Source organism: Heterobasidion irregulare (assembly GCF_000320585.1).
Source record: "Heterobasidion irregulare TC 32-1 unplaced genomic scaffold scaffold_06, whole genome shotgun sequence".
Taxonomy (NCBI): domain Eukaryota; kingdom Fungi; phylum Basidiomycota; class Agaricomycetes; order Russulales; family Bondarzewiaceae; genus Heterobasidion; species Heterobasidion irregulare.
Window position 1 is genome coordinate 1,173,773 of NW_009258202.1, and position 11,418 is coordinate 1,185,190.

The window sequence follows — 11,418 nt, forward strand, 5'->3', positions numbered from 1 at the left end:
ACCATTTGCTATGCAGACGCAAATAGGTAGGTAGCGTGAAATGATACTTGGCACTTGGGATCTCGAGAGCTTGAGCTGAAGGACCAGACTTTATCGCTCCCTAGTGAGTATCGCAGCATCCTTGCAGGTCTTATTCGCTGCATTGGCTAGTACTCAGATTACAGTGCACATTGAGAGCTTCCAACCCTGCATTCATAACTATGACCGTCAAAATCCACATGGTGGCAGTCACCTGCACCGTGTTCACCCGGCACACGTCTCTTGTTTACTCTTACCGCTACGTCGCTTGTCTTCTGTCGTTTTGAACGATTGCCGTTTCCGTCCGCTCGGTCCCGCTCTATATTAAGATGACGGACGCCACCATGTCTCGGTCGGTCTGGGTGCTCGCGATACCTATCTCGCGGATATCAGACGAGCATCTGGAATTGTCTCGATTCACTGCTGAAGGCTAAGTTGAGTATAGTTCATTCTTAGGCAGGTGGTTTGCGGGGAGGGGCAAGCGATTTGTAGTAGATTTGTTGTGCAACTTCACAACTACGGCTCGCCGTGTTTACAGTACAGCCAAACGGCCTCTGGAACACCCGCCCGGAGGTGCGCCTCTCTGAACTTTTCGCGGCTCCCTCTCATTACGGATTTGCATGACCGCTTGACAACGAGGCGTCACAAGATTTTGATAGATATCCCCACGTATTCAAGCTGATCCTAAATTGTAGTGTTTCCTCATGGTCCTTGGGAACACTACCCGGACGGCTTCCACGATGTATGTAGCAAGTATAGCAGAAGTGGGACCACGAATTTTTACCCACTAACTTGGAAGAATTCAACACAGCCTGCTAGTCTGGAATGTCTTGGCGAGGCTCGACTACGGCTAGCCTGTGACGAATCCCCATATATCCAAGCTTTGGCACTGAATCTTTAAATTGGTCAGAATGTTGGACTTCTTTCGGAATAGTTTGGCTTCTCCAGGAGCCCCAAACGGTTCTCTACCTAGACTCGGCTGGCATCGCTAGGGTTCCTCTGTCCGGCACACATGTCATTTTATAAAAGGACAGCTGTCCGTTCAGGACCGTCATCACGCCCCTCCTTCAACCTCACACTCATTTCTAATTGTCTCAAGACCGCTTCGGGCGACGTCCACGCCTTAGACCCTCATCTCCCATATAATCAGTCCTCGACCACTTCTGCATACTGCAATCCTTCCACTCTTTACAATGATCTTCTCGTCGCTTCTTGCGTTTGCATTGGCGAGCGCCCCTTCCGCTCTCGCTGCGACGAAGGGCGGCACTTTCGAGGAAGTTGGTGATACACTCGTTAGTGCTATGATGGTGAGTTTTCAGTGGTCATAAAATTCATGGAACGTGAAGCCTGACGCGTCGTAGGTGTTCCTCGGGAACGAGGGCAAAGTGTATATTCTTGACAAGGCCGAGGGTAACCCTACCCAGGTCAACGGTCACCCTGCATGGGCTGCGGTTTGGTACGTTGCGTTCCGCACCTGACAGTGCTTAGAATGAGGTCACTCATGCGTTTGTGCAGGGATGTCGAGACCCGGAAGGCCACCCCCATGGACGTCCAGACCAACCCGTTCTGCGCTGCTGGCATGCACTTGCCAAACGGCTCGTTTGCCACGTTCGGTGGTAACGGCGCCACGTCGCCTGGTGAGCTATGCTTTGCTTTTTTTTCTGTAGTTGCCATGAGCTTAGGCCTTCCACAGGTGGCGAAATTGGCTCGGTCAAGTACGATGGTGGGTACGCCGCCTCGTATGACGAGACTTATAAGGACTACGATGGGCGGACATCGATTCGTATCATAACTCCATGCGACGGCGACATTACATCTCCCGAATGTCTGTGGTACGATGGCAACGACGGCCCCAAGATGCAGAAGCAGCGTTGGTATCCCGGCGCTGAGTCTCTACCTGACGGCAGTGTCGTGCTGATCGGCGGGTTTGTTTCGGGTGGTTACATCAACCGCAACACCCCCAATGTGAACCCTGCCGGTGACGGTTCCGAGCCTACTTTCGAGTTCTACCCGTCGAGGGGTGAGGCGAAGGTTATGGACTTCATGGTCAAGACTAGCGGTCTCAATGCCTACGCTTTGACTTACTTGATGCCCTCCGGCAAGATGCTTGTCCAGGCCAACTACTCGACCAGTACGTACAAACGTTTTTCCTTTCTCCCGCCTTGTACGTCCTCTCATATACTGAACCTTAGTTCTGTGGGACTACGATAACAATGTCGAGACGCCCCTTCCCGACATGCCTGGCAAGGTTATCCGTGTTTACCCCGCGTCTGGTGCCAACGCAATGCTGCCGCTCACGCCTAAGAACAACTACACCCCGACTGTCCTCTTCTGCGGTGGTTCTGATATGCCGGATTCTGCTTGGGGCAACTACAGCTGGCCGATGATCAACACCTTTGACTACCCCGCATCTGCCGATTGCCAGCGTCTCACTGCCGAGCCTTTGGACGGTTCTGCACCCGCCTACGAACAGGATGATGACATGTTGGAGACTCGCACCATGGGTCAGTTCGTTGCACTCCCCGACGGCACGATGCTCGTTCTTAACGGAGGCAACAACGGCACCGCTGGCTACTCTACTGCCACTGGCCAGACCGCCACTTACGGCGAGATGCCGTGGGGAATGTCCTTGGCATCCGGTCCTGCCGGGCGTCCCGCAGTGTACAACCCGAACGCGCCCAAGGGCAGCCGCTGGTCCAATGCCGGCTTCGCGTCTTCCAAGATTGCTCGTCTTTATCACTCCTCCGCTATTCTGCTCGCAGACGGCTCTGTCTTCGTTGCTGGGTCCAACCCCAATGTCGATGTCAACACTAGCACCATCTTCCCTACCACCTACAAGGCCGAGATCTTCTACCCGTCCTACTTCGATGCCCCCACCCGCCCCAAGCCTACCGGTATGCCCAAGACCCTTTCCTACGGCGGTGACCCCTTCGACATCACCATCCCCGCTTCGTCTTACTCGGGCTCTGGTAACGACGCTGCCGCGAACACCTCCGTTTGGCTTATCCGTGGTGGTTTCACCACCCACGCCCTCAACATGGGTCAGCGCTCTCTCCAGCTGAACAACACCTACACCGTTCAGGATGATGGCTCGATCACTCTCCATGTCGCCCAGGTCCCGCCGAACCCCAACTTAATCACACCTGGCCCCATTCTCATGTTCGTCACCATCAACGGCATCCCTAGCAATGGTACCCAAGTCATCGTCGGTAACGGGAAGATCGGAACTCAGCCCACGTCGGCGGCCAGCGTGCTCCCTGCGAGCATCAAGTCGGACAAGGCTAAGGGCTCGGGCAGCCAGAAGACCACCTCCACAAGCCAGGACAGTGGTGCTGTCTCTCTCAAGGGCAGTGCCCTCCTTGGCGCCCTTATGGCGATCGTTGCCGCTGTTGGCATGATCGGTAAGAGCTTTCGCAACCTGCTATATGCAATTGTCTGATGTCGTGCTCGATAGGCTTTTGATCATGACGATGGAGTATCTGGACATGTTCATAGGTATTGGATTGACGACCGTTCCACGGCGTGGGGTTCATGACGAAGTACAATATCATAGCCAACGATCCCTCCTACATCGCATTGCCGTCAATGGATCATTTGTTATTCTTCTTTTTTGATGAGGGCGCGATTGCTATCGAATTGCTGAATATCTTTCGCTTGAGCGCATGAACGCTCGCATTTATTGCATGGGGAAGGACTTGGATTTCTCATGACGCATCTACCACTCGCTTTGATAACCAAGGACATTGCATACTGCAGATAAACACGTACGATACCAATAACTTATTATTCGCATCCAAACATCGTCGATCATCATGTGAGAGGATTCGTAAGAGATTCCTCGGGCTGGCTTCAACAGTTGTGATTTTGGCTTGATTGGATTGATTTGTTTGAGCCGTCACGCCGGTCCTTCTACTTTGCCTTCGACCTTGAGCCTCTTTGAACTCGCGGTATACAGGCCAGACGGCTTCTTGTTTGGTATCAAAAGTACCTGAAGTCAACAGACGAAAATGCGCATGGTAGACGATCCCATCTGCTCCCGTTGACGGCTATTGACATTATTTCCAGCTCGCGCAGGAAGAAGAGAACGACGATGGTACCGATGTCTCCTGGGGTAAGCACCCCGCCCCACGCTGCGCCTTGTTCGTCTCCCATGTTCCACAGGCTGACGGAGGGCGGCAGAGGACCAGCAGCGTATCAACACGTTCTCGAAGCTCAATTCGCGCGTGCGGTCGATAGAGGAACGGCGCGAGGAGCTGAAGGTGCGTGTGCCCGCCTGTTTGCGTGTGCCCGGGGATGCGCGCTGACTATCCTTGGGTCGGTCTGCCTCGCGAGCAGCAAGAAAAAGAGGCGCTGGACGATCTTGCGATGGAGCTCGAGCTCGCAGACGAAGACGAGCCTGTTCTGTGCGCCCCATCCCGTCCCATTCTCTTGTCGCCCGATCGGCGCTCCTTCCACACACTAACGCATGCCTCGCGTTTGTCCACGCACACAGCTACAAGGTCGGCGAAGCCTTCCTCCACATGCCGCACGCGCGCGCGACCAAACGCCTCGAACACGACCAAGCACAGCTCGACGCGGAGCTCTCTGCGCTCAGTGCGCGGGCGGAGGCGTGTGAGACGGAGATGAAGGAGCTGAAGGTCATGTTGTATGCCAAGTTTGGCCGTGCGATCAATCTAGACGAGTGAAACAGGTGGTGCTTGGCGGATGGGCTGCGCTACATGCTGCGTACTTCTAAGCTGATAATAAGAGGAGCGTCGTCGAATTTTGAGGTATGTGATGTGAACACTCCGTTCTTGAGTATCGTGCATCGTCGGTCACAGTCATGAAGATATGCGCATGAGCTTTCTCTGGTTTGTGCCTCCTCAGATTATAAGAAGCTATCGATCCATTACGAGACCTTCATATGGTACTCCACTTCACTCCCTCTTCTGTCCTCCTGCAATACCACCCGTCAGAACAGTTGGCAGTTCCTGGCCTCCGATACTATACAACAAGCCCACGGAACCTGCGATCATCAACAACAGTGCTACAGTGGTACCAGCCAACAGCACGAATGGCCTGTTCAACGTCCATTGGTTGAGTACACGGACCTACGAGTGGAAGAGATGAAACAAAAACGCACCCGCTGACGTCCTTGCGTTCGCACGACTGACCCGCCCAGTTCTCCGTCCTGCCTTTGCTGTCCTTCGTAGCAGAGCACGCACAGACAAAGCACGTCCTCCCGGCCTTCGAGGCGCTCACGCACGAGCCCCGCCCAGAGCACGCGCTCGTCGCATTCCTGCACACCTCCTCTGTCGCATGGCACGTCGAGACGGAGTTGATGGGCTGTTGCGGGATGGACGGCGGGAGGGGGGACTGCTGCGGCTCTCTCTTGCGCAACGCCTCTGCACGTGCCCCATCGTAGGTGAGCAGGACGAGGTTGAGGTCCCCCTTGGAAAGCGCACTGTGCACTGCGGCGCGCAGTGTCTCTGCAGCGAGCTGGTACTGCTCGCTCGCACGTCCATAGGCGCGCGCGATCTCAGAGAGACCTTTCAACTCAAAGGCGCCGAAGCGGTCGGTGTAGAAGGCATCGTCGGATTCGAGGAAGGAGATGACGCCGGAGAGCTCGGTGAGGAATGTCTCGGTGGCGGAGGAGGAGACAGAGAAGACGTCGAGGAGACGAGGGACGGGCGCGTCATACGTCGGGAGTGAGAATATGTGCGCGTATGCGTGCGGGGCACGGTGCAGGTACGTGGAAATAATGGAGGAGAAGGATGAGACGGAGGGTGCGTTGGAGAGGGTGAACGATGGTCTCATTGACTCGGGGAGAACATCTATTGGAGGGTTAGGTTGCGACGCTGTTAGTGACAGCGCTCGCGCACCTTTTGCGTCTGTTTCGTCGATGCTGATGAGGAGACCGTTCTTTGGGCCTTGTCCAACGAAGGATGTACCCGCAGCGAACTGCTCATTGCCTTGGAAAGGCTCGAACTCCTCTAGACCGAGGTGATGAGAGATGGCCGAGCTTGCATGGGATGGTGAGAGGCGAGAGGGGAGGGATGAAGGGGGATTCAAGTACACATCTGCTGCGCGGCTCAAACCCGCGAAGAAAAGACACAAGGCGAGTCCTCGCATCGTGCTTGACGGCGGGAGCTTCGAGCGGCACAGCGCGTCGTCCGTCACCTCGTGTGACCAACATTGCAGTCACGTCACGTCGGCGCCGCCAGCGACACGCTCGTTCAGCTCCAAAAATTATGGCTGCATCAAGGAGCGCGGTGAATTGAATGGGAGGACAGGAAATGGCACACATGTCGTCTGAAGAGATGCCAGGGTCTTCTGGTTTTATTTTTTTACCGCTGCTGTGTGTCGGGCACGTGATGAGCCTCTTAACTGTCGTCAGATATTGCTGTCACCTGTGCGGTGTGCGGTCCACTGTCGTTCGTCTCTCGCGCCTCGCCTCGACGACGTCCGCAACGATGAACATGCTGCGCCAGCCCCTCAGGGCGTCTCTCAGGCGCTGCTATGCTACGGCGACGACGGCGTCCACCACCACGCCGCCCTTCGTCCCCCCAGCCTCACTTCCAACAATGGACGGCCCTCCCCGCGCCCGACCCGACCGCGACCGACCCGACCGCGAAAAATCCATCCCCAGCTCGCCCACCTTCTACACCGGCCGCTCCGAGTTCTACGACCACATTGCTACCCTCGAGTCCGCCGTCGAGAATACCCACAGCGTCCTCCGCTCCCTCCAGCTCCTCCCCCTCCCTGCCTTCGCCCGCGACTCTCTCCCTCCCGCGCAGCCCATGTGGAAGTCGCGAGACACCATGTCTTCCATGTTTATGCGCAAGCTCACCACCGCCCGCTACCGGCGCCTCATCACCCTTCTCGCCCAGCTCGATGAGTATGAGCGCATCGCCGACGCCGCCGGCCACATCGAGATGCAAAACGGTATCGCCAGCATACTGAGCTTGTTCGAGCGCCCCGACAAGGCCGCGCAGCTCGCGCGCAAGCATATCAAGCTGGCCAAGTTTGATAAGTATGGGCGCACGCACACCGTCGGCAAGAGGAAGGAGAGCACCGCCCGCGTGTGGATCATCCCCGTCCAGCCCACGCAAGAGAAGAAGTCCACCCGCGCCCCTGCCCCTACCCCTGCTCCCGCGCCCATAGAGGCGCTCTCCACGGAGCCTGTAGTGGACAACCCATTCGCGCGAACAGAATCCTCGCACCCGAAGGTCGATGTGACCATGTCGCAGATCCTGGTAAACAACATCCCTCTCAACGAGTTCTTCGCCTCCCCCGCGGACCGCGCGCGCATCGTGCGGCCGCTCAAGCTCGCCGGCGTGTTGGGCGCGTTCAACGTCTTCGCCCTCGTGCGCGGAGGGGGCACGACCGGCCAGTCTGGCGCGATCACACACGGCATCGCGCGCGGCATCGTGGCGCATGTGCCGGAGGTGGAGATCATCCTGCGTAAAGGTGCGTCGGACCTGCCAATCCGCATCATGTCTCGCCTGACGGGCGTGTGCTCGCGCGCGGCCTCTCTTCAGCGAAACTTCTCAGACGTGATCCTCGTATGGTCGAGCGCAAAAAGACCGGTATGGCCAAGGCGCGCAAGCGGGTAAGTCGTCCTTTTCGCTTGTGGTTTTGCTCGTCTCATGCCTCGTCTGTCGTCAGTATACTTGGGTCAAGCGGTAAATCTCCTCGTTTCGTCGCACATCTATACTGTCTTTCGTTCACTTCAATGCATATTGCATCTTCATCGCCACTCCTCGTCACATCTTCGATGTCTTCAAGGCGTCACCGTACGTGTTCCTTGAGTACCGCGTATTACAATTTCAGGATTGTCAGAGTGGCGATCCGATTATACAAGCTCTATAAATGAACACGAGCCCCCCAAGGCCATTATCAAGTAAATTATATATCAACATCACTGCTGCTTGCGTCTGACGGCCTTGGGTGCTACGGCGATCGGAGCAGGCGCCTGTCTCATCGCTGCCTGCCCTCGCTCCATCAATAGCTGCTGCATTTGCAGCTGTATCTGTTGTTGTGCCTGCCGTGCCTGCTGCTCTGCCGGGGCTTGCTGCTGTCTTTGCGCCAATGCTTCCTGCCTTTCCCTGTGAAGCGCCTGCCGTTGCGCCTGCGCCTGCACCTGCGCCTGCAATCTTTGTCGCACCACCTCTCGATGCTGCTCCAGCTGACGCAGATGCGCTGGCTCCAGCTGTTGCTGCTGAATTAACACGTCCGCCTGCTGCCCCTCCTGCAGAGGCCGCTGCAGGACTTGAATATCCGGGTTGGCCGGGAATATGTGCCAGAAGTGTTGGGGCCCGACAGGGGGCGCGCGCGGCTGGGGAGGCGGCGCTGGCATCCGCGCTATGCCTGGGGCGGCGGCCTGCATGAGGTGCTGGTAAGGGGGCGCGTGTGCATGGTTCTGCACGCCTACAGCGCCGAAAAGCAGGCCTGCAGCGCCGGCGGGAGGGGGCGGCAGGTCGACTTTGATCTCATCCTCTTCGATATCAGGGTGATCGCGCTTGTAGTCGTCCAGCGCTTTCTTCGCCGCCGCCGCCACCTTGGATAATGGGCCTTGAGCGGTCATCTCTGAGGATCAAAGGTGCTAACGCACCTCGTCAGCATGTCTCTTTTCAACGGGGTCCCATAGTGGACACTTCGTCGACGTGGAAGCTCCTGCCAGGGGCTGGCCGTTGGTATTAGTCTGAGGCAACCGCGTTAATATCCGTCATGTTCATCTATTGAGGACAGGTTCACCTGTTGGAAATGATCATAACCGGAAACGACCTCCCGGCAGACATAGCATGACAAGGTACGGCAATTGGGACATGTCATCTTGTTGCACTGCGGATGATGGAAGTAAGCCGGCGTGAATGATGTCAAAAGATAGATACCTCTCACCCCAGACTCCTTGATGAACCCTTAGATACGGATATAGGAAAAGAGTTAGATTGGGAGTTTCGACGCGCGTAAAAAAACACGGGTCGGACCTTTCTTGCAACTAGGACAGTTTCGCATGAGGGCTCGACCTAGAAGAAAACAGTCAGCTCCCCGCTCATTCGTTTAAAAGAAAATGACACACTCATTGCCTCCTCGATGGCATGCTTGCCGTCCAACTTCTTGTCTTCTTCCATCTCTAGAGAGTGCAACAGGTTAAGTCCGATCAAGACTGGGTGACTGCCGCGTCACGTAGCGCACCTTGGCAGCTTTTCGGCGTGTGATCCTGAGATGGACAAGTGAATGAGCATTCGATCCCGAGATGAATGCCGACGTCCGCTTACCTCCTTTTTACACTTCCTGCAGCTGGCCCTCCCACATTCCTCGTTCTGACATCTGAACAGCTTGTCGCTCTCCACGTCGACCTCCAGGACAGCCTTGAACTCGCAGAACGGGCACTCCTCCAGGCCCTCGAGGCAGGCTGCCTCGACCTCTCGCTGTTGACGCACACGTTCATACAGGCTGTGCAACTTCTCAGGTAGGATGCGGCGCAGCTCCGAGTCGGGAAAAGGAAGCTTGCAGCCGGACTGGTCCATGCAGCACATATCTGGATTGTGCTCGCCGAGCTTGGTCGACGCATACGAGATCACACATTCGTTGCAGAACAGGTGGGCGTCTTCACATTGGATCATCTGGTCCTGAGACGATATCAGGGATGCGTTGTTGAAGGAATCTTCCGAGAGAAAAGCTCACAAATGGGTACTCCGTGAAGCAACAGCCGCACTCGATCCCGTCCACTTCTTCGACGATCTCTTGCGCACTCGTTTCCCCAACCGCCGGTTCTTTGCCGATGTTGGCAGCGTCCTGCGCCAATTTTGCAAGAAGCCAGGTTCTCTCTCGCAGGAACTCAGCATCGTGCAGGGCTGCCTTCCGCTTCCCTTTTTTCTTCGCACTCACTCTGCGCTTTCGATTTTTCGGCAGTTCTGGAACGTAGGGCAGCTTTGCGCCCCGCCGCTCCTTCTGAAGATAGAGGTATGCAGGGGCGTAGAGGTTAAGGTGCACGGCAAGCATAGCATTGACGTGGACTTGTGGAATATCAGGAAAGTCAACGTATAGTTGCTCCTGAGGGTCTGTTAGCAAACACATGCCATCCGAGGAAGCTGGCATCAGACTTACTCTAGCTAGCTCTACGTAGACGGGGCCACCGTTACGATCTCGATCCACTCGGGAAAAGTCAATCTCCCCGGTAGTTGCTTGTGCAGAGGGAGCCTTCCGTTCGGGGAGAACTGCCTTGGCTTTACCTTTGGAGTTTATTCTCGGATACGTCGGGTCCTCAAAAAGGGCGTGAAGGACCTCGCCCACCAGATCGCCCTTTTCTTGGAACGTCTGGATGAGTTGCAGTACGTACTCAGGGAGAACATCCGGGACGATTTCGTGCACCTGAGCGAGACAGAGCTGGAAGGGGTCTTCGGGCTCTGGACTCGGAGGTGGCTCTTCATCGAGTACGATGGACTGTAGCGAAGGCTCGCGCGGAGGCGGCAAATCTGGAGGAGTCAGACGTTCTGGCAATTGCACCTGGGAGGCCGCAGTGATTTGTTCGTCCGCACGTCCCACGGCTGGCTGCTTCGATGTGCTGGTGTGACATTGAAATTGAATTGTATTATACGCCGCGTGGTCAGAGGCTATGTGACAATGACCATTCAGCTGGCGCACCTGGGTGTTTTCGGACGTGTCGATCCGCGTCGTGTCGATCCGCGTCGTGGCGCAGGCGTGGCCGCCTGTGGGTTGATTGCGTTCGAAGGCCCCGCTTGGGGCTGCTCATTTCCGTGCTCAAGCTTGCGTCTCTTGCGCGGCGTGCTCGAATCCGAGTCTGTGATTTCTATAATTTCTTGTTCCTCACGTTCTGGGAGGAAGAGTGGCATGCGCTTGCGCCGCAATGGACGCGAAGAGGAGGACTCAGGAGAAGACGAGATTTCTATGATGTCCGACATTGGTATGTCTCCCGTCCAGGATAGTAGTAAGTAGTCGACGTGTTGATACAGGAAGCGCGGCGGTTGTCAATGTGTGAAGGTTTGCGTTGTCAGTGGCGCAGCAATGGGCAACAACAACGCTCAGCGTGCCCGCGTAGAACTTGAAAGGCTGAACCAGGGCACAAACAAGCAGTTCTGACTTGTTCGTCGCGCACGAAGCACTGCACTCTCACGAGAGCCGTTGAGGACAGGAATGTAGGTGGCAGCAGCACGAGAGTATACAAGAAGGAAAACGGGATAGACTGTGCAGAATGTTTTGTTACGGATCTTGGACGCTCAGGCTGGCGCAGCGGTGTTGCGGTGGCGGAGCGTTCAGGCGCAAGCTCGCCACCCACAAGGGGCGAAGAACCACCGACGTGCGTTTACGTAGTGCACGCGGTGGCCACATCACCGGGCTCCATGCGTCGACGCAGCACATCAATGCATCAATTTTTCAGCAAATGAGCTGCAGCCC

General features: G+C 56.2%; 5 protein-coding genes across 5 annotated transcripts; 3 read left to right on the plus strand and 2 right to left on the minus strand.

Annotated features, from left to right (window-relative positions):
• Positions 1-1,074: 1,074 nt before the first annotated feature.
• glox2 (glyoxal oxidase 2) lies at positions 1,075-3,813 on the plus strand. The gene is made up of 6 exons (XM_009549117.1): positions 1,075-1,325; positions 1,380-1,474; positions 1,534-1,655; positions 1,712-2,149; positions 2,211-3,419; positions 3,473-3,813. The coding sequence occupies exons 1-6, from the start codon at positions 1,212-1,214 to the stop codon at positions 3,478-3,480; spliced, it is 1,986 nt and encodes a 661-aa protein (XP_009547412.1). The 5' UTR covers positions 1,075-1,211; the 3' UTR covers positions 3,481-3,813.
• A 212-nt stretch (positions 3,814-4,025) lies between these two features.
• Positions 4,026-4,703, plus strand: HETIRDRAFT_418670 (uncharacterized protein; the record flags this gene model as incomplete). Its single annotated transcript, XM_009549118.1, has 5 exons — positions 4,026-4,034; positions 4,084-4,129; positions 4,198-4,277; positions 4,354-4,421; positions 4,511-4,703. The coding sequence occupies 5 exons, from the start codon at positions 4,026-4,028 to the stop codon at positions 4,701-4,703; spliced, it is 396 nt and encodes a 131-aa protein (XP_009547413.1).
• Positions 4,704-4,867: 164 nt separating this feature from the next.
• HETIRDRAFT_61776 (uncharacterized protein) lies at positions 4,868-6,129 on the minus strand (the record flags this gene model as incomplete). The annotated part of the gene is made up of 4 exons (XM_009548674.1): positions 4,868-5,076; positions 5,141-5,622; positions 5,686-5,831; positions 5,880-6,129. 4 exons carry the CDS (start codon positions 6,127-6,129, stop codon positions 4,935-4,937), a joined length of 1,020 nt encoding a protein of 339 aa, XP_009546969.1. The 3' UTR covers positions 4,868-4,934.
• A 452-nt stretch (positions 6,130-6,581) lies between these two features.
• Positions 6,582-7,686, plus strand: HETIRDRAFT_45387 (uncharacterized protein; the record flags this gene model as incomplete). Its single annotated transcript, XM_009548626.1, has 4 exons — positions 6,582-7,094; positions 7,179-7,467; positions 7,539-7,609; positions 7,666-7,686. The coding sequence occupies 4 exons, from the start codon at positions 6,582-6,584 to the stop codon at positions 7,684-7,686; spliced, it is 894 nt and encodes a 297-aa protein (XP_009546921.1).
• Positions 7,687-7,788: 102 nt separating this feature from the next.
• HETIRDRAFT_476396 (uncharacterized protein) lies at positions 7,789-11,209 on the minus strand. The gene is made up of 11 exons (XM_009549119.1): positions 10,648-11,209; positions 10,111-10,567; positions 9,688-10,056; positions 9,279-9,632; positions 9,196-9,220; positions 9,080-9,133; positions 8,988-9,026; positions 8,899-8,918; positions 8,755-8,841; positions 8,612-8,701; positions 7,789-8,557 (listed from the first exon to the last, which is right to left on the minus strand). Exons 1-11 carry the CDS (start codon positions 10,923-10,925, stop codon positions 7,919-7,921), a joined length of 2,412 nt encoding a protein of 803 aa, XP_009547414.1. The 5' UTR covers positions 10,926-11,209; the 3' UTR covers positions 7,789-7,918.
• Positions 11,210-11,418: the final 209 nt, after the last annotated feature.

Excerpts from the sequence above, each read along its gene's own strand:
- glox2 (XM_009549117.1), top strand. The coding sequence starts at position 1,212 with ATGATCTTCTCGTCGCTTCTTGCGTTTGCATTGGCGAGCGCCCCTTCC. Across the intron at positions 1,326-1,379 it reads CACTCGTTAGTGCTATGATG|GTGTTCCTCGGGAACGAGGG; the intron begins GTGAGTTTTCAG and ends GACGCGTCGTAG. Across the intron at positions 2,150-2,210 it reads CCAGGCCAACTACTCGACCA|TTCTGTGGGACTACGATAAC; the intron begins GTACGTACAAAC and ends ACTGAACCTTAG.
- HETIRDRAFT_476396 (XM_009549119.1), bottom strand. The coding sequence starts at position 10,925 with ATGTCGGACATCATAGAAATCTCGTCTTCTCCTGAGTCCTCCTCTTCG. Across the intron at positions 10,568-10,647 it reads ACACGTCCGAAAACACCCAG|CACATCGAAGCAGCCAGCCG; the intron begins GTGCGCCAGCTG and ends ATGTCACACCAG. Across the intron at positions 8,558-8,611 it reads AAAAGAGACATGCTGACGAG|GTGGCGGCGGCGGCGAAGAA; the intron begins GTGCGTTAGCAC and ends CCATTATCCAAG.